Raw genomic sequence first — 22353 nt, 5'->3', positions numbered from 1 at the left:
AATTCGGTATCAGCCAACCAGTCGTGTCAGTATATTATTCTTATATTGATATTTATAATAAAAATAAATTATTATTATAATAGGTAATATAATATATTTTTATGTTTAACTATTATTTGTTCTACATATTTATAATAAATTGAATTCATACATTTCACATGTTATCTATGTATAAATATTTTGAACATTTAAAAATTATTTTTTATAAATAGGTTTATCTATTTACTAACAATATATATAATGCATATTGTATATATCAACCATATAATCATATAATCATATGCATACATAATATATGATGTATATATAATATATATATACATATACCATACAGACATATTGATTAACATCAAAATCACAGTCAAAAATAAATAACAAATTTATAATAATATATTGTATAACTATACATAAACACGAGATAAAATATTAATAATAAATCGCAAGTTTAGTCTAACTGAGAATAAAACTATATAGTCTACTAGTCTTTTTTGTATATATTTTTTCGAACACAATTTTTCGAACTTGAACAACATTTATAGATATATTATAAATAATAATTCATGTATATAATATGTATAATAGAGATATACATTATAATAACCTAGAGAGAAAATATTTTAACGATAATCGTACATTGTATATATAAATAACGTGATATCGTTTTTTATGTTAAATAATAATAAATTATTGTTTTTAATTTTTTGTTTCTGTTTATTTTTTAGCAGGAATTATGATTGAAAGATATGATAAATATAATATATTATGCAGTTCTTATTTTATGATAATATATATAATATAAATCGGATGTAGGTATAACATTTAACATATAGTTTAAGAAGGATTGCTTGTATACCACCGTTTTAAATAGGTTCAATAACACAAAATAAAAATTTGTATACAATATAGAAAATTATACCTAATAATAATAATAATATAAATTCAATTAAATAACCAAATAAACAATTCATCAGTCGGTCAGCAAGGGGAATCGGTCTCCGAAGCACCGTTAATTTGTTTCCAAACTTTTTCTTCGATTTGCTGAAAATTAAAATTTTAAAATATCGTTACGTAATGTAATATATTAAAGACAATACATATATCCTTGTAACTTGCATTTCTATGTTTTAATAGCCACCGTTTTGTTATGTTAACAACTTAATATAACTAATATGATAATGATTTTGTTTTTGTTATCGGCTAACCGAATGAATGGAATATTATTTCAATTTAATTATGTTTTATGAGAAAAATAATTATAAAGTAGGTATACACCGTACATGTAATAGAGACATTATGGTACCTACTGCTTAGGTACATATTTCACTCTCGGTTGTTTCATAATATAATATTATCATAATACTATAATCATTGTATCATGTATCATTAACACTATTAATGCAGTTATGCCTATGGGCAATGAGAGATTTTGTTTAATTCAAACCATCACCAGTAACGTTATTATTTTTCTTACACATTATGTAAATAATTACCACAATAAAAGCCAAAGGGTTCTATTCAAGTTAGTTGCGTGCCAGTTTAATACAATATAAATTAAAAACCTTCAGTATTTATTGTTTGTGTTTACATAAGACATTTGCTCATAATCATGATACTTGTATTATACATGATAAATAAATTATGAAGGCTTAATTAAAATCAACTCCCTAGTTGAAAATGGTAAGGTTTCTATTGGAGTATGCATATTAAAAAACGTATTTATTATAATATGGAATCTTGGAATATCGGGTTGTTTTTAAAATATACTACAAACGACTAAACTTATTTAATTTTTTATGTTTTTCAGATTAATATAAATATAAATATCTCAAAATATAAATTGTAAATAAAAAGTTGAACACCTTTCGCTAACAGAAACTCGATATTTAATTCATCTTTATTTTTTTTTCTTATATTGATTGAGTTTCTGCCATTAATAATTATATTTCAGTGTATTACTATCCATAATTATTATGGGGTACTGTAAAAAATGTGTACATATAATATTAGTTTATAGAATTTAAGAATTATTCTCATTAATAATTTTGTTTTTACATTGTAAATGGTTAATTCTTGTATGTATGTTTTTGAAAATTCTTCTTTAATTAATATACCTATCACTTGACCATACATACCTGATACCTAGGTATATACATTTTTTAACATCACGTGGTGTTTCTATATATTCCAATAGCTGTATTAAGTGTTTACTTGTAAAAAGCATCAGCAGCAATGTTTTGAATAAACAATTAAAATAATGTTTAAATTTGTTATTGAAATTATGTTAATAAAAATATAATTATTACCACTATTTTTGATTAATGTATTGTTAATATTTTTAATATTTTAATTATTTGATGAAAAATGCAAAATGATTGTCAAACGTTGCATAATGTATGAACTATGTTATCATAATATTTAAATTATAATATATTATATCTTATTGCCTCATTTGTAAATCTTTGTAGAGACATATTATATTATAATAATAATTCAAATATTCAATTATAAAGTAATGCTTACCTACAATTAAATTATACCAGTTAGTTAGTTATTTCCTGCAGTTTGTTTAGTTTTTAACTTAAAGACCCAAATTAGAATTTATGAAAAACAAAATACTAAGATATTGATTTGAACATTTTCTAAACAACGATATTAACTTTATATTATTTTAAATCTGCATAGCACTAGGTACATCATATTGATGAAATAAATTATGCTTTTCAATTTTAAATCATGACTATACCTTAGGAAACTTAAAAAAATAATATGTAATTAAAGCACCAATAGGCACTTATTAAGTACATCCGGATTTATCAATGTTTTCCCAAGGGCATTAATATTATATTGAGCGTTGACATGCAAACGCGTATAATTATACACCATCACCATTCACCGTTATCACCGTAATTATCGTGGCGTCTTACCCTGTGTACCAATTTATTACGGTCGTATCGTTCAATCAATTCTTTTTCTGACAAGTATGCCAAGCATTCAGATTTTATAATGGATGCTTCGATTTCGGGTATTAAAGTTAGAGCAGCTCTATGTTTTCGTTTTAACATTGTTGACAACGACTTCCAACCCTTACTAGAACTCTTAACCGTGACATCCAACCCAATCGTGTTGTTGTTTGTCTCTTCGGGCAGTTCTTCTGGCAATTCGCATTCAACTTGGTCGTACACGCTCAACAAGTGTGCGCAATCTTGGCGCATCGATACGTAACCTAAGTCATCAGCGTTCTTACCATTCAGTATAACTGTTCTTGTGGTCTTCATGCTGGCTGCGTCACTATCGCTACTGTCATCCGTCCGGTCATTGCTATGGCCATTTGGAGATTCTAAATCTTGGATGTCCTGTAGTGCGTCGTCCAAATCGGCGTGGAACCTATAAAATATATTAAAACATGCACAAGTCAAATGTTTGTTTCGTTTTGAAAATGTATGTAAATGCAATATGGCATAATATGTTAAAACTTTTGACAGCACCTTGCTGTACTTTGGATTTAAAGATAATTTCGAGGGTAAAAATAAAAAAGGAAAATTGTTATTAGAGACTCAATGTAATAATTTATAGACGAGCGTTATGCGCATGCATAACCGTAGAATCAGATAATTCTGGAATATCTTGCCAATTTGGTACTTTAACGGTAGCAACCCGACGAATATCTACCACAGATGTTTACATTAAAAATGTATCTCAAAAATCACCCCAATACTTAGTTTTTTCAAATTGGTACCAAAAACCAACCATGGTCCACTCAATATAATAAAAACAGCAGAGGTGATGGAATTTGAAAAAACATATACCTGCAAGTACTCTCAAAATGTATCACAGTTTGTCAATTCTTAGGGTACTTTTTCCCCACTGGCTACTTCCTTCCACACATTAAAAATGATACTTCATTCATCATACTACATCATAAGTTAAATAAATTAAAATTACAAAACATAAAACTTATTTTGATAAGAAGTCATCATTCAACCCCAACATGAACACATTGAACTAGAGGATCCCGGGGCTCTGACACGATACCTGTCTGAAAACATAGCCTGTGGTCTGTGATGTATAATATCATTATAACGAACAATAATAATCTAGATAACTTACCACCACACGGTTATAGCATCGAACAATTAAAGACAATGTCATGGTTTCATGGTCTAATACCGTGGTGGCGTGGTTCACGATGTGGAAAATATAATATAATATAATGTTCATTTCTATACTTTGTTCAGTAATCACGTGGTTTTTTTAAAAAATTTTATCAATATTATTGAATAGATATATTATATCACACTATATTTGTACTGCAAAATTGCAACTAAAATATTTTAAATAAACTATGAACAAACTTATTGATAAAACATTTTTTAAAAGAATTGAAACAATAATAGGTACCTATAGTTAGTAGTTACCTACACCAACATTCTTGAACCATCATTAAACCATCTTTTGTCCGATCGACGAATAGCCATAGAACTTGAGATTTTCACCAATTGTTTATATTATCTTTTTCAAATTATTAAAGGCATTTGAAAATTTAGATTTTTTTGTAGTTTTTTTCTATGGTTATCGATAAGAAATAATCGTATGGTTAAAAACCTTAAAATTTAACATAAAGTTCTTCATAAGATGTTACTATAGCTATTTTAAAATATAAAAATTTGGGCAAAATTAAATATATAAACGAATACTGTTTTTTTTTTATAATTCACAGATTTTTTTCGTTAGAGTTCAAAACTTACGTATATTATAATTTGTTATAATTCGTACTCCTTAGTCAGTACAATAGTATATAATGTAATGTTTAACAGTACGGAAATAAATCGTAAGAATTTTGATTAAGATCAATAAATTAAAAAAAAAAATCATATGCTGAATAATTCATAAGGGAAGGGGGGGGGGTCCTCTTTTGAAAAACAGAAGTTTGCACACCACAGGTCACTCCTTACTAAATCACAAATATTCGAGAGAATCGTATTTTATAAGATACAATTAAGTTATAGACATACTTCAAAACTCTAAAAATCAAGTTTTGAGTGACTGCGTTTCATCAATTTAAAATAAATGGGGGTGGGTATGCTTGCGGTGAATATCATTTTGCAGTATAAATGTATGATTTCGGAACGGAGGCTGATTTTCCACTCACCTCTCTTCGGGCGATTCAACGTGTTTGGAGAGTCTGTTGCCGATGGTCTTCTGCAACTCCTCCATCAGTGACGCGTACTGGACAGGCTCGGCGGCGGGCGGTGGCCTGGGCGACAGGCTCCTGGGCGGCCGGTCGCCGGATGCGATGGCTTCCTGGATGCTGGCCGACAGGGCGGTGTTCAAGCGGGACCTGTACACGGACGGTTCGGTCAGCTTTTCCAGGCACTCGTAAATTGGCGCGGCGGCCACGGTGGCCGCGGACACCGAGTCCTGCGACGAGCTCTCCGACAGGCCGACCGGCGACGGTGTCCGCGAGAAGCTGGTCATCAGCTGCGTGGGCCGGCCGCCCGTGCCGTCCATCTCGACGATCACCACCGGCGTCACCGGCTTGGCCCTGCGCTTCAGCGTCACCGTCCGGCTGCACACGGCCGCGCCCGACGTCACGGCCGCCGCCGCCGGGAGCCGGTGATCGAGTGCGCTCAGCGATTCGGTGGACGCGTACACGGGAGGACAGCCGCCCGGACCCGCAGTGCCGTCCGCCTCGAACACCCAGGAGCGGCCGTAATTGTTGTCCGACGTTTTCCTGGCGGTGCTGTTCGACCGCAACACGCACTCCGATTTAACCTACACGGATCAACCACGGAACGTACGGTCAGTTATATAGTTATGATATTGTGTTACCGGGTTTATTGGTGGTTTAGGAAACGACGACAATTCCTGGAAATGATGACGATATTCCTAACACTATATAAGAAAATGATGATATCATTGAGCCTATAGGCATTGTCATCTTTTCCGTAAAAAGTCTAAGCAATGTTATCATTGCAGTAGAATCAACAGGTCAAGCAAAAAAAAAACAATATCACTCCGGGAGGCAGATTTACTATATAGATAATAGGTATTTCAGGGACACAAGAATATGCTTGATATCATTGCATCATAACCAAATGTAAGTCAAACAGGACATGTGTTTGCAGATCGGCATCCAGAATTTGTATTTCTAAATGTTACGTAAGTAATAGTTTGTTATGACCTTATCCTTATGAGACAATGATAATGAATACTAGGTAACCGAATTTTGTCTTATCAAATTTTAATAACATTTGCTGTATTATTATACTAATGAAATTGAAACAAAAAATAAAAATGGGTTTGGGAAATTATGTATGAGGAAAGTAATATTTAAAATGAAGCATAGATTAATTTTAAGGGCACATGCAGTTAACAAAAGTATTACGCTACACATCCCTATTTTTGATGTGTAAAAAAAAATGTTTTCGGTGCTCTTGACAATATATATTTTCACATAATAGGTAGTCTATAAAAATGAATTATCATAATATATGTACATATTGAGCTTTTTGTGAAATACGTTTTTTACATCCACCCTCTCAAAAGCGAATATAATTGTATTGCTTGGTACAAATTAATACACTTTATTCAACTATTGGGTACGTATTATGTGGAAACAATAACTAGGTTTCAATAAATTGTTTCAATTGTTTTACGATGACATTAATTGTGCGGATTTTAGGGCTCTTGTATAGAAACGACAAATACCTATACTATAAATCGCAACAACATTTTACGAACAATGCAAAACATGAGTACCTCTACCCACCTCTACCTGGTCTACCGATTTATTTCCTATGCATTGCAAGATTACTGATTATAGGTTATCGAAAATAGAAACTGGGCCACGAGTATTAATTGGCTTATTTTATACAAACGCGTAAAAAAATTAGAAATCAGATTTTTTCGAAATGTTTTTCATTATTAATTGCCATAAACTTTGAATCAAACGTTTTGATAAAATAATAAAAATAAAAGGTCAACTACGTTCTATCACACCCAAACAAAAATGCATTCTTCTAATTTCTTCACTCGTTCAAATCTAACACGATAATAACATTATAAAATGTTGGCTATCGAACAATACTTAGGTGCAGAGAGTGCAGAGAGTATTGATTTTTAGACACCTCCGTGACACATTTATTGGCGTTGGGATGCCGAAACCCAGAGCGAGTATTAGATTAAGAGTACTACATTTTTGTTGTATTTAATTTTATCTTCAACACTATAGGTACCTAAATCATAGCCAATTGGTACGTTTTCGCTGCACTAGTGTGCTATAGATAATCGTCGGAAACTATATCAAATAGGTAACTGTTTTTCATTTCAAAAATCATTCAGGATAATAATCCAGGTTTGGCTTGTTTCGTTAAACAGAGTGGATGTAATTGGTACACATTTTTTTAACTTGACGACCCGCTAGATCGGCACACGCCATTGCACTGATATTGGCGTGCCTACTTATGCCTACATGTAGCACAGCATACCTACTGTTCAATTACCATAATGGTATAGCGTAAGTATAACATAATAATTTTTAATTAATGTGGTTTAATTACGCAACCGTCTTTCTTCGAAAACGCGGAAAAAGAGTTTAGGTGCCTACATCTACTCGATCGACAAGTTTCGAAATTGTACCAATCATGGAATGCGTATTGTTTTTTTAAAATTATAATATACAAAATATGAACCCAAGTATAGGTACATTGTATTTTGCGGACTTCGGATTTCCAACAGTAAATAGGCTGAACAATTATAGGAATCAGGATGCCCTATGAATATCATATTATTATTATTATGCTTATAATAATATATTTTGAGAAGCGGTCTCGAAAGAGTTGTTATTTGTTTACGGTTTACCTCACAGCTTATGTTGAAAATTAGTGTTTCAAAAGTAATCATGTTACATCATATAAAATTTCAAGAATGATCTAAGGTTTTTTTTTAAAAAAAGGTAATAATTTAAATGATAATTAACCGTTTTAAAAACTACAAAATATAGGCTCGCTGGAAAACCATAAGTATTGATAATGCTGAACAATGGAAATTGAAATATAGGAATTGTGTAATAGTTTAATGTGAGTCAGAAAGTATAAAGATAGGTAAATACTATCCTGTGGAATATACTTAACTACGGAGAATAAACACATTTTCTTTGTAAATTATTACTGAATTGTTTTCTGTATTTAGTGCAAGAGAAGTCAAACAAAAACAATGTCATAAAACCGTTATCATTATATTTTAGGGTCAATATAATAGTAACTATCGATGATTAAAATTCATGTGATTATGGCCTATTGGTAATAATGACTTATTATTCCACAAAAGTATAAATTATTCATAGTTACCTACTTACCTACATGATTTGTATCGATTTCGATAAAAGTAACTGACGTTAATACATTTTTAAATTATAATAATTTTGATTATATTACGATGTTTGAATTTTAGTGCGTGAAATTTTTTCGACATTTTCCCTATAGTTTTATATAACTTATAATGCAGTAGCGCACAACTTTTCTGCTTACTTTGGTTGTCATGGCGAATGACCTGCACACAGGAAATATTGTTATAACTCATTGTATATTGCAGGACATATTTCGAGAAACTTTGGATTACTTTACCTTCTTTTCTATGTTATTGTTTTTAATACATTTCTACAACAAATACTATTTATTGGATTAAAAATAGAGCAAGGTTAGGCTAGGTTAGGTTCGTCATTGCACATCGGCCATTACAATGAGAATTAGAAACATATTTTACTCGTTGATAATATATATATTTTGTTATATAAGTTATAAGTATTTTATTTATTGTTTTCGGTGATCGATTGTAAGTAGTTTTCCTGACCTCACTGCTATAATATAATATATTTCTAAGTGTATATAAAAAGTAGAATTATTATTTTATGTAGAAAAGCACAAGAATTGAAAACATACCCTTGGCATAATGTAATCGACATCTGAATTGTTATCTGGTTCTGCATTTTGTTGTGTTTTATCCACACGTAGCATACAACAAAACGTTATCTGCGAATCGAAAAATGCGCCGATTATGGCTACTAACGTACTTATACTGGTAGTGTAACGAGCTGTAAAACAAGTAAATAATATCATATCCATTATAATATATCATACCAAACTATTAACTATATTCATAAAAGTTTATATAAGTACACACATATAGACAAATTTTTTTTATGTAAAAATTAATCTAACGATATAATAACTATTAAAACATCATTAGTTATATCATTGATTATAAAATTCATAGGTAATCATTTCATAAGCAATGGTTGTATGGATATAATGAATGTACTGAAGTATGATAAATAAATATATAATAATGTACCTATACTGGTAGGTAATCAGTATTGTCTTCATACTGTTCATAGATATTAATAATAGTTACCTATCACTTATCGGTAATAACACCATTAAACTATTTTTTTGCTGTTTTGATTGTAAGCAAAGGTTTTTTTTCTGATCATACCAACATAATATAGATAGGTACGAAATTGCTAATACATTAATATGGGTCACTGACTATTCGCACGTATCTAAATCATTTGACACTGTTGATCATAATATCCTGTTACAAAAATCAAAAGAACTAGGTTTACGCGATAATGCTTTAAAGTTTGTCTCTTGTTACTTAAACAATTGGAATAAAAAGCGTTAACATTAATGAATATATTAGTTCCCGTCGTAAAATAAGGAAGGATCGTAATCTCTTCTAAACTTTTCAATACAAATACATTAGGCAGGTACAACTATAAATTGTATTAATTTACTTTTGTTAAAAATCCAATTAGGTACTTGTTTTGCAAATGATATTCTTGTGCTACGTTCAGGTGATTCTTGGAAAGACATATCAAAGATTTAAAATTAATAATAATAAAAAAAAACAGTGAGTAAAAAAATTCCAAAATTTAGAAGAAAAAAACATTATACTTTGCTCACTTTTTAATGGAAAACACACTACACTGACCGAAATTAAGCTTAAAATTCACAATGATTAGTATACGGTATACCGAATACAATGAAATAACTACTCTTGCGAATCGCTGACTATATACAATACTTTTAAATATTTAGGAATTAAAACCAGTAGCAATATGAGATGCAAAAAAAAAAAAAATAATGTTAGTTAAGAAATTTATATCAAGTTTAGGACCGATAAAATTGCGCAAAGTGAATTTAGTACTAGTGTAATCATTTATCTTTGATGGTAAAATAGGTCGGAGTAGTGCGCATTCGATAATGCATATTATTTCAAATGTGTCAAAATCTTATGTGGTGCTCAATAAAGAACAAAAATATCCAACGAATAATTTTTATAAAAGTGCCACCAGTAAAAATGTATTTGAAAGTCATAATTGTTATACATCTGAAAAACCACAATTATTTCTACCCAATATATTACTATTCACTAGAGGTAAATACAAAATATGCAAAAACCAAACTTTTTTTTTTAAAAAGGTCTTAAAAAAACAAATCAGGGTAGACATTTTGAAATACTTAGCTCTAAAATTTTTAATTATTATGAATACTAATAATTTGCCAATACAGTTATTAAAAAAATATGTAGAGTGGTTATTGCTGTTGAATTGTAGTATGACAATCCAACATAATATTGTAAATCTATTAGTTCTATTAGAATTTTTTATTATTTTTGTTACTCTGCCTATATGTAATTATACGTGCCTATAACTTACACAATACTCGTGGTAAGATAATTTAATATTTTAGTGTAATTAATTATCATAAAAAAATAAATCATTGAATTCTGTCAATCAAATGGTGATATTATATAATGTGACTTCAAATTTCTAGACCCGAGTCATCTCGGTGGGGACTGGGGATTAGTATTCATATACTTTATACATAGGTATTGCATAATATATGAAATTGAATTAAAGAAATATCATATAGTATATTATTGTACATATATATATATATAAATAAAAAAACAATAATAATTACCATATAAAATTAACGTTTCCAAGCCTTCTCTTGACATGCTATCTTTGACTGATTCAGGTGTTAGATATCTCCATTCTCCAATTTCCAATATGATTAAATTTACGATGTTCATGATCAGGATAGATACAGTGAGGCATAAAAGCCCTCGTTGTTTTGCCGAAGTCCAATCACCTACACATGAGAAAACTGCTCCTCCTACTCCAAAGAACACGTTCTGTGAAAAATAAATTATGATATTAATTCGTTTAATTTATTTATAAAATTATGTTGAAGTATTAATGAATGAAACAAATCTAGGTGTGTTTTAAAACTGAACGATAAAAGCTATAAAGTTGAACTGATCAATATTTGGTTTAATATTATTTACATCGTCATAGATTTTAAGTAGAGCTATCAATGTGTTGGTTTTTCGAAATTTCAAAAGCTTGTACTTTGAGGAGACGAAAGTAAAAATCCCCAGTACTTTTCTAAATAATAAAGAAAAGCAAATCAAAATTAGTAATAACGGGAATATTTACGTAACTGCAGTATATAGTATATTCGCAAAATTGATTTTGTTTATTTGTTACAATTGAAAATTAATAAGATGGATATATGATATTGCACCAAGTAATAATTATACTAGAATTTTCTGGAGATAAGATATTTTTCAATAGATGTTGGCTTTTTTTTAGTTATTTTCAATTTATGTTAAAAACATTTTTTTCTTAGTCATAAATCTGGATATTTTAATGCAAGGCTCCTCATAATTTATTATTAGAGCAATATCGAAAACTGTAGTCACATTTTTTTTTATACAATTGTACGTAGATACGAATTTCGACGAAATTATAAACAATTTTTCATTTTATGATTTTAATTATTTGGTTGTAATTGAAACTATTTGCCATTATGTGTATTATTATTTTCTATAATATGTACTTACTTTGACATTTACGAAATATTTAGTCTAGTTTTAAGCTATTTATATTTTATAGGTTCTACTATTTACACCGTCCTATCGTACGTTGGTATCGACTTATAAGTTTGGTATCAATAATACGTGCACTAGCTGTTTTCGGAAAAAAAATACTTCAACATCTTTCGTAACACTAATAGAAATAAAAATAAAAATAAAGTATGACTTATCCTCAGGAATCAAGGTTGAGCATTACACACTTTTTTTCCATTCGATTATGTCATTGAATTCAAATTTAATAAGACCATTTCAACAGTGACCAGTAAGTATCAATTAAGGCGAGCGACTTCCGCGGATTTTTTTTATATCAAATAATTTTGTCATCTGTTTCATAAATTTCTCACATATTATTATCATAATGATGTTATATTTACCCAAGACCCTGTCCATATGTTTGATCCTATTCTGAGAACAGGTATCGTGAAGAGGAAAAATATGCCTGCAACTATTTGGACAGCGCCAACGCTTATATACAGCACACTCCACAGCAGGTGTATGGCGGTGCATGCTTGAATCCAGCTTAAGCACATCAAGTCATCTATATGATTTTACTTTTTCACGACTTTGCACCAGTGTTGTGTGATTTGATATCTATAAAAATGAAAAAATTTGATTTAGTGACATTTTTGAATTTGTATTATGCATTTATTTTTTATCATGATCATGTGTATAGGTGCCTAATAGTTATACATTTTAATAAAAATAATAGTTAGACTCTTGGGCAATACATAACAGTATGTTGTATGTAATTACATTATATATGCCTTAATACCTAATAGACAATAGCATCCACGTGCTATGTACTCAATATAATATATTTAGCTAATTAACAATTAGATACCTATTAAATGATTTTATAGTGTTTATAAATTATGGATAAATTAACCTTTTCAGGTGTAATATTTACAAATTATGATTTATTGGTTCTAAGCATTATTATGTGGTGCTTTGAAGCAACAAATGTTGAAGGTTAATGATAATAATATAAATAGGTCCTGACATTGAGACATTTTTTTATCACATTCCCATTTGTTGGTATCCATTCAACAATACACTTTCCGTCACGGTTACTAACACAAATTTGTTTCCGGTAATGTTTTTTCCTTCAAAAAAAATTATTATTTTTAGTACAAAAATGTTATTTATTACGTTATTTATATTATTGAGATGTTAAGCACACATGTTTTTCAGTTACAAGTCACCTCGTAATCAGAAGAACTATATAACCATGGTAGTTGTTCCGTGACGAACATATAATATTATACATATGTATTTGAGTCTACAGTTCTCTTAATGCCTTCATAAATCGGCTTAAAAACAGCCAGGTAGATAAAAAAAATAGTATTTCATATATTTTTTTTATCTCTATTATAGTAGTATAAAAATATAAAATATATCTGAACTACAATGGTTTACGCATACCAAAACAATAAAACAATTTATATTTTTCATATTTTTTGTAGACATTTTCAATTTTTAGCAAATAAAATAATAGTAAATAAATTAACAAAGGTAAAATGACAAATTACACAACTTATCTCTGGTTCAATCTAATAATCAGTATTCAGTGCTACACATTACACTTTGAAGTTTAGTACCCGGCACAAACATTAACTTGATGTAATGTTTTTCCTATATTTGTCGAGGGTGTGGGCTATATGTTTATAACTATTGCATATTTTTTTAATCAGTTATTTGTAACAATAACATTTAATTTATAATCCAATGAATTTATATTTTATACCTCATAACCATTGAGTATAATGAGTAATAGAATAAATATAGCGTTTGCGACCACTTTAAAATATTTGACTTTTTTGCTTCCTTATTAGTAGTTCTAAACTAACTTATAAGTTACAACATAGTTATGCCCACAGTATCGATTTTTGTAAATGTTAATAATATAATAATTGTTGATTTCGATATAAAATATTCATTACTGATTAAATAGGTATCTATACTTAGTTGTTCAGCGCGTGCATGCAAGCATGTTTTAAAAATAAAATTAATATTTTCATAAAATATTTAGAAATAAAATGTAGAATCAATCAAAATAATATCTAAATATACAATATACATAATTATTATTTATATAATCATATGGCATGTTATACTAAATCTGAGAAAAATAAAAATAAGTCAAATAAGTATTTCATAAAGTTAGGTATAACATATAAATATAATAAACAATAAATACGTTTATAAAATAGGTATTGATAAGTTATATGCGCAAAGCATTTAGTAGATTTATTATATCATTATACATACCAAATTGGATGTACATTTACTTTTGACCGTATACATTTCAATTTCTAATAATTTATATGCATACTATTATAATTTATAAGAAATGTTGCCTCAAAATAAAACATTAGTACTTAATGCCAATATTAATCAAATTAATATAAACAAAATCTGTTTAACTAATAATATTATATTATATAATTTAATGACTATATTATCAATTGTGTATCATTTTATATTTTTCCGTTTATAATTTATTAGTTATGAATTATGAATTATGAATATAGGCAGGTATACTTATTAATATTAATTAAGCTAATTTTTGTCAGCATTTAAATTTGTTTTTTTAGTTTAAAATGTATAAAATATATAACATTGTAATATTAGTCCATGGCTATAGGTCCTACATTCAATTAACAAAACTATAAAATTATAATTAATTTACATACCTATATTTGCAATGTTAAGGTCCTGAAAAGCCTTGATTAAACACTGAGTACAATAGTTTTTATCTATTTATGATATTTTTTTAAATTTTACTTCAAGATTAGATAAAAAGGCTAAGAGGGCAGGTACCGTTATTATAGATTATGGGAAAATAATTGCGACAACTAATAATAAAATGCACTCCATAGGATGATAATTATATGCATATAATAACTTATCAGTTAGTGTAGGTATTCCTTTGATTCCCTACCTATACTATTTTTATTTTGGTATAAAATTATATTATATAATTGTCATTTTATTTTAGATTTCAAGCGAATATTATTGTTCAAACTGCTTCTCCTAAACCAATAATATTTTTATAAACTTTGCCACAATATTATAAATTACATAAATTATCATACCCTTTGTCAAAAATTAACTTAGAATACTGAAATTAAACCGGCGCGGTATGTAGAACGTAATATTAGTAATTTATTTATTAATAAATAATATTTACCATGATAGTTACACATTTATTTCACAAATTACTATTAATTTCACTTGTTAATAAAAAATAAAGTCGAAATGGTGATGTTGAATAATGTTATTATACCTACTGCATTTTCAGAACAGAATGAGAAGTCATTAGTTAATGATTTGAATTTTGAACTTGAGTTAATGGATTAATTGATGCAGACACGAAATAATATCAAACAACCATAATTGCTTTGTTATTTTAATTCAGAAACAACTAGAGGTATCTTTTATTTTATTTTTATTATTTCAAATTTAATTAGAAAAATCGGAGAATGGGGGAAAAATGTAATTCTTCACAAGTCACATATTTGAATAAATAATACAATTCGTACCAATATAATAGGGAATTCAATGTATTTAAATTGCCATCAATTAGTTGGTTGCTTTAAATTAATGACATTTTATGAAATCATATTATTATTTACAACTGAAATATTATGTACAAATAATATTAACGAGAATGCATTATAGATAAACAAAATATATATGATACCTAATAGTATTATTTAGTCGTAACTATTAAGATAGGTAATAAGATATACACATTAACTATAAACATTAACAGAAGTAGAATAATGTTCTTGATATTATCACTCATATAATTTAGTTTTATTTAAATGCCAGAAACCAGAATGACATTCTGCTTGTAATATTTTAAAAATCGTTTATTATTTTATACCTATCATATGATAAATTACAATACACACTTTTTTTTAAAATGTATTTTGTACTTATATTAATTTTTTTATAAACACATTTTATGATTTATTGCACGCAAAAATCAGATATGTTAACGCCAATATTTTATTATGTTCATTTTTCACATATATTTAAACTATTCTTGATGCTCATAAGCATTCTATTCTTCAATAGTAATGTCCCTCAGGTATAATAATAATTCAATTTATATTAATTCATTTATGTACCTACCTATTCATAAAAATAATTGTATTTATTCACTAGTTATAAATGTTAAATTTTATAAATCTTTTCCACTAATTACATTTTCGTACACATACTGATGAAAATAAGATGATTTATGAAAAATATTATGTACCTACAACTGTAGTGACCTATAAATTATAAATGGACAGAGTATAAATGTATTGTTCGTATAATTACTAATTAACAATGTTATAATACTTCAAAATGGAATACATTGTTTTATTATAAAACAATATTATTAAATACACATTCTATATAAATGTGCACAACCTTCGTTTTCAGTTTTTTCGTATTTATGAAGTAATGAATAGATTCCTAAATTCATAAAAACATTAGTACCTATAGGTATCCCCACAGTTCACAGAAAATGTCTATTAGTATTAAATTAACTTTATGTATATGGGACTTAATTATTGTCGTTTTTGTCATTTATAACATACGGATACGCTTGAGTATAACAACTACGTTATAGCCATGAACCGGATGAAAATTAGGTTGCTGTTAACTTATTAACCAATTAAAAGGATGTATATACATATAATATTTCCGCATGATCCATTGGAATGGGAGCAATAGGGCAGGGGTCCTTTTAAATGAATTCGCACACCATTTACTGAAATAATAGACCTAATAATATACGTTACTATTATAATTTATGAGAAATTAGGGTCTGAATATGTCATCCGTCAAAAATAGAAATCGCACACACGCTGCTCAACGCTCATTAATAATGAAAAGCTATTATAACGTTAAATTAACTTTTTACTACAATTGAATAAATATTTTCGAACATACTCCTGTCGTAACTTATGAATTTCATATTGCATAATTGGAGAAAATATTAAGTCATATTGACAGAAATGACAAATTTATCACTCCTCTCGGAATCTAAAATACAAGCACGAACCTAGGTACTTTTAATGTTTAGTATGAAAAAAAATGTATCACATCTTTTTGTTGTATTAGCCATTAGGATACTCAGAAGTTAAATATTCTGATTAGATGTTGGAAATTGAAATACTTTACAGAAGCTAAAAAGATAGGTATATGATACATGATGTGAGCAATAATTAATGTAACCTACCTAACCAATTACCATTAACCATTGAATGTGATACCATAACAATTGTATAAGAATTTTGGTAAATTATTTTATATTAAATTTGTCTATAATATAACACAACATTCTCAATAACAACGTAATAATACTAATAATAGTTAAGGAAGTAGATAATAAATAGGAACACGCTCGTCTATCCAACACCGAAATTCGTGAATTATTGGAAATTCTACCAACACACATTTTCTGTATTATGTATACTGCCTTTAGTAGTTGGTTTTTAAAAATTATCACTAAAAAATTGGGCTAAAATTTAAAGCTAGTACGAACTTTAGACCAAACTTTCAGATCTATTTTGTTTGTAATTACAAAAGAAATCTTTCTAGTGGAACTAACTCAAATATGATTAATATAATACGTAATGACAAACCACAAACGTATTTGAAGTTTAGTTCTTAAACATTAAAAATTAAACCCAAATTAATATTACTAATTTATTATTCATTCAATCTATTGTCTCCAACTATTATGTATATTAGGTATAGGTATGTCATTGTGCGATGAGTTGATGAAATTGACTTTAGTACCATGTTATATAAGACATAAGTAATACAATTTAGTAGATAATATATAAACATTATATAAACACGAGTTCTTAAATAAATTGGAAAAACACCAAAAAACGAGAATATGTATTTTGTCAACCAGTTTTTGACGAAATAATTTAATTATTTGTTGTACCTATCTTCTTCAAAAATGAATACAATAGGGATTTAAAATGTACATCAAATATTTATTTATTGGCATTCTATGCTGAATTTATAGTTATTAGTCATGATACACGTAGTTTTCAAAGTATTTCACCTATTTTGTGATTATTTTATAAACATATGAAATTGTTTACTTTTCTTAGATTTTTATCGATCTATAGGTTAATATAATTTTCCTTGGTAATCCAAAAAGCTCGAAAAATTAGTGCGAGATTCCTCATAAATTTGTTTATAGGTAATTAGAAGTGTCAAAAGTACATAAACAAAATTTTGTTATAAGCATTTGATGTCTTTTTAATTTAAATTCGTAAAAATCTTTAGATTTTTCAGTTAAAAATTTATTTAATTTTTGAATAGCTGAATATTTAACATATAATACTTGATTTCTAATAAGTGACTCTTACTGGAACAAAAAAAAAATCATCGTAAAGCCACATTAAGTTTTTACGAGTGTTAAAAGTTAAAATGTCGAAGAAAATTTTATATTCAACTAGAAATAATAATTGCCTCTCAATCGATTTTGTTATTTTGTTGTACCGAATCGAAAAAAAAAATGAATAGTAGAAACTTGAAATATTCCACTATACTAAAATGATCATTCTTTATACAGAATGTAATTTTTAAAATATTCATACCAAGAACCAGTGAACACCGTTCTACTGTACGTCGGTATATTTACTTTTAAATTTATATCAATAATATAATATACCTAATATAATATTAAAATAATATATTATGCGGTCCATTTGGCAATAATTAGTCTATTGTATGAACCGTAGGCATTACTAAAAATATTATAAATAAATTATAAAATATCCTTAAAAGTAGAGTACTAGAGTCCCACTCGGAATCATTTTTCGTATTCAGTGATTTATCATTGAATTCAATTTTAACACATCAATAACAGTGACCTACTCAATGACAAAGAGGTACACCTGAATCCCTACTATACAGCAGCGAGAGACTTCCACTGTTATTTTTTTGGTTTTATTCTTACAAGGTCGATAAACATCAAGAAAATATCATCAAAAATAAATAACACTGAACAGAATGCATTTCAAGTGCCTATGTTTAATAAATAATAAACATACTGAATGATTCTAATCTAAAAGTTTAGCATATTGCATTATATATAAACTATGAAGCATATTGGAACATTGAGTAGGTAGGATCAGTATTATAATTAGAAATATATATCAATAAATGACCTGCTTGTACTCTGATCTCATTTATCATTCTGTGTTTAACTGAATTTCTGACATGCGAATGACTAATACTACACACAAAAATGTGCTTTCTTGGAAAACTTACTATATTTATCGTCGTGCAATCAAATCAAACAATTAAATTAAGAACATGTACCTACATTGCGATATAGCAAGTAATTTACAAAGTGACTTACAAAGACTTGTCGATTTAAAATGTTTGAGTTCTGAAAAGGAACCTACATAATAGTATTATTGTAAATTAATAAACCAATGAACAATCATCCAGTTTAGTGTACAGAAGAATATATAAATGCAATTTATTATGCAAAAATACTTGAATTGAATTGATTTTTTTTTGAACCAACCATTAATTAACATAATTTATGAATATGATCATAAATATTAAATGTATGACGTATGTATTCTGAGAGGTAAAAATAGTTTTCAAACAATTTGTACAGTTACCCTAAATGATATTTAGAATTTTTACATACTACTCGTATTTGAAAAATAATAAACTTTCGGTTGCATTGTGAAATCAAGATGGTTATAAATTTCACTAACAGCTAACAGTAAGTTAACCGGTCCAATTTAATTATACAATAAATTACTAACAAACGAAGCATAAATTTAAATTAAATTTAAACGCTTATTATACTTGAAATATGTATATAATATCAAAGAGGAAATACAAATTAAAATTAATAAATATTGACAAGACAAAATACCATTTAGTTATTTATTATATTTATTTCATAACCATGCAGGATTTAAGACAGATATGACCAAGGTAGTTTAATAGTCCGTGAAAAAATATGTTACTGTTTTTAACATATTTTTATAACATAATGTAGAATTATATATATCCTGTACTATCTTACATCTTAAGATGAGTAACATTAATGTAATTATTTACATTTTTAACAACCCATACAACTAATTTTTGGAATAACTGTTTTTAATACTTTGAACTCTATTTAATTTTGTAATGTTGATCCTACTAAACTACTATGTGTACTAGACACACTTTAATCATTTTATTTGTTGTATTGGTTTATAATAAAACTGTCAATGATACTTAATCCCGACCAAAACCTAAAATCATACTGAAAAATTGCCCTATCTGCATTGTCAAATACTCAAATCTTAAGTTATTTTTATTGACTAATTACATTTAATGTATAAACCTAGTTAAAAGGTTAAAAAGCAGGTAAGTTTTCCAAACACAGACTTGGTCTAAACCTGATTGATTTTTTAAGAACAGTTGATATTTATTTTCAGTTTCAGTGTTTATATAAATATTATAAGTAATTTGAGTAATAATTGTTTCTATAATTTTTTTCCTATACATATTTATTGGTCTATTTCGATCTTTAAAAAACAGAACCACAACCACAAATTCAACTTTTTTAGAGAAAATGATTACTAATGGAATAACTAGAGTTTAGAAGTAATGTATTTCAATAATTTGCAGTTATCTTATCGAAACAAGCGACATATTTTTGTAGAGCGTTTTATTCTAAAAATATATTCTAGATTTTAAATTATAAAATAATTATTTATACATCGTGTAATATACGTATTATAAAATATATTGGTAACAGTAAAATAATGATTTATACTTTTTGAATTCTTGTAAGTATTGAGTTAATTACTTAAGCATAGACAATGCAATTAAAAACGATTATGTAATTCAAAGACAAGGTAAAAAAGACTTAAAAATATTATGATGTCATTATTTACAAGTTATAGCTGGCAATTTGTAATAATTATTGTAATTTAAGGCAGAAAAAAACCTGTTGTTTTGTTGAGGTTTAATTTATTTCTACCACCCACATATTTTTTTTTATACTTTTGCTTCTTTAATGTAATGTGTACACGTTTATCTACTATAAATTATATTATAGTCACTACCTATGTATTTATATTTTATATATTATGAAAAATATAGAAAAAGCATAACATGTGTATAAGTCAGAGTTCTGTAGTAAAATGTTATGAAATTCGTAGATTTGTGAACATGTGACAATATTATCAATTGCGAACATAGTGATGACTGATGGCATATAAAAAATTATGTATTGTTTGATCATTTAACATATTATATCAGTTCTAAGCACGTTGCACTTTTATATTGTTTCTTTGTGTACGATACTTCGGACGTGAAGATGTATAAATTATAACACTTCGTTTTGTTAATTTCAATATATTCTTTTTGGACAATTCGTGCGTTACGAATGGACACTTTATATATAACAAAAACAATTGGTAAGGCATATGTTAATTTTACATGTACGAAATTTGTCCTTCTACGTAATTCAATACTATGTACGAGTTATTGTGGATACTGCATACGTCAAACATAAACTTTTAGTATTTATTTTACGTATGTATAATATACCATGTCCAGTGTTCACTTACCTACTCTACTAACAATAATGGAAAAAATATATATTGGCGTATATCAAAAGTATGCAGGTTATCGGGTTTCGTAAAGGAATATATTTTAATTTATTATTATGGACTGTGGTTTATTGGTATAAATAATCATTGTGTTAAAAAATTAAACATTAAACGTTTAAATAGCTAGGCTTTTCATTGTTTTTGATTATCCATTATTTTGTATACTATCAAACACCCAAATCGGCCAGTTTACTATGTCTAAACACTCTAAACAAGGAAACTTTATTGCTATTGTATGTTTATTTATTATTATTTATTATGTTTGACACTCATTCTATAGGGCGTCATAGATTGTGAATTGTACGATTTATACCTACTTTATAGACTATTAGTCTACTCGTATAATATTATACATGTATATGTATTCACTCAATGTATACAAATAGAATGATGACTGATGACTTATGGCTATTGGTTACTGTAAATGAGAATATAAATAAATTTGTCATTACTATTTTGGATTTTTCAGTACCTATCATAGTTATGTTTTAATAATTTAAAAAAAAATGCAGAGTTTGAGTATTTGAGAATTGGAACAAATAGCAATAAATCAAATATATATGCTAGATTTTAAAGTTGTGTCTAAAATTTAAAAGCAATGAAGATTTTATCCAAAAATGATCTCGAATAAAGCTAGGTTCATATAATAATTATTGTTAGATTTAATAATTTATAAAGGTGAAAAGTAAAGAATTATTCGCTTAAATTTAAAAAAACACATTCAATTTTTTCAAGTGTCTTAATTTGAATAGTT

At 27.6% G+C, this 22353-nt stretch overlaps 1 protein-coding gene across 2 annotated transcripts in view; it reads right to left on the bottom strand.

Annotated features, from left to right (window-relative positions):
• Positions 1-763: 763 nt before the first annotated feature.
• The window catches only part of LOC111036799, a 29155-nt gene continuing 7565 nt past the window's right edge, over positions 764-22353 (bottom strand). The window contains exons 2-7 of one of the 2 annotated variants that reach the window (XM_022318993.1): positions 12318-12534; positions 10986-11199; positions 8940-9091; positions 5150-5772; positions 3245-3384; positions 764-1038 (exon numbers count right to left, since the gene is read on the bottom strand). In XM_022318993.1, coding sequence (XP_022174685.1) covers positions 1007-1038; positions 3245-3384; positions 5150-5772; positions 8940-9091; positions 10986-11199; positions 12318-12473 — 1317 coding nt within the window. In that variant the 5' untranslated portion in view covers positions 12474-12534 and the 3' untranslated portion in view covers positions 764-1006. Of the gene's footprint in view, positions 1039-2924; positions 3385-5149; positions 5773-8939; positions 9092-10985; positions 11200-12317; positions 12535-22353 lie in introns of both variants that reach the window. The other variant, XM_022318992.1, reaches the window with a different exon arrangement.

The sequence above is a fragment of the Myzus persicae genome, unplaced genomic scaffold (genome assembly GCF_001856785.1).
Source record: "Myzus persicae strain clone G006 unplaced genomic scaffold, MPER_G0061.0, whole genome shotgun sequence".
NCBI classification, from domain to species: Eukaryota; Metazoa; Arthropoda; class Insecta; order Hemiptera; family Aphididae; genus Myzus; species Myzus persicae.
The sequence above is the reverse complement of the archived record's forward strand: the minus strand, read 5'-3'. Positions and strand labels throughout refer to the sequence as shown.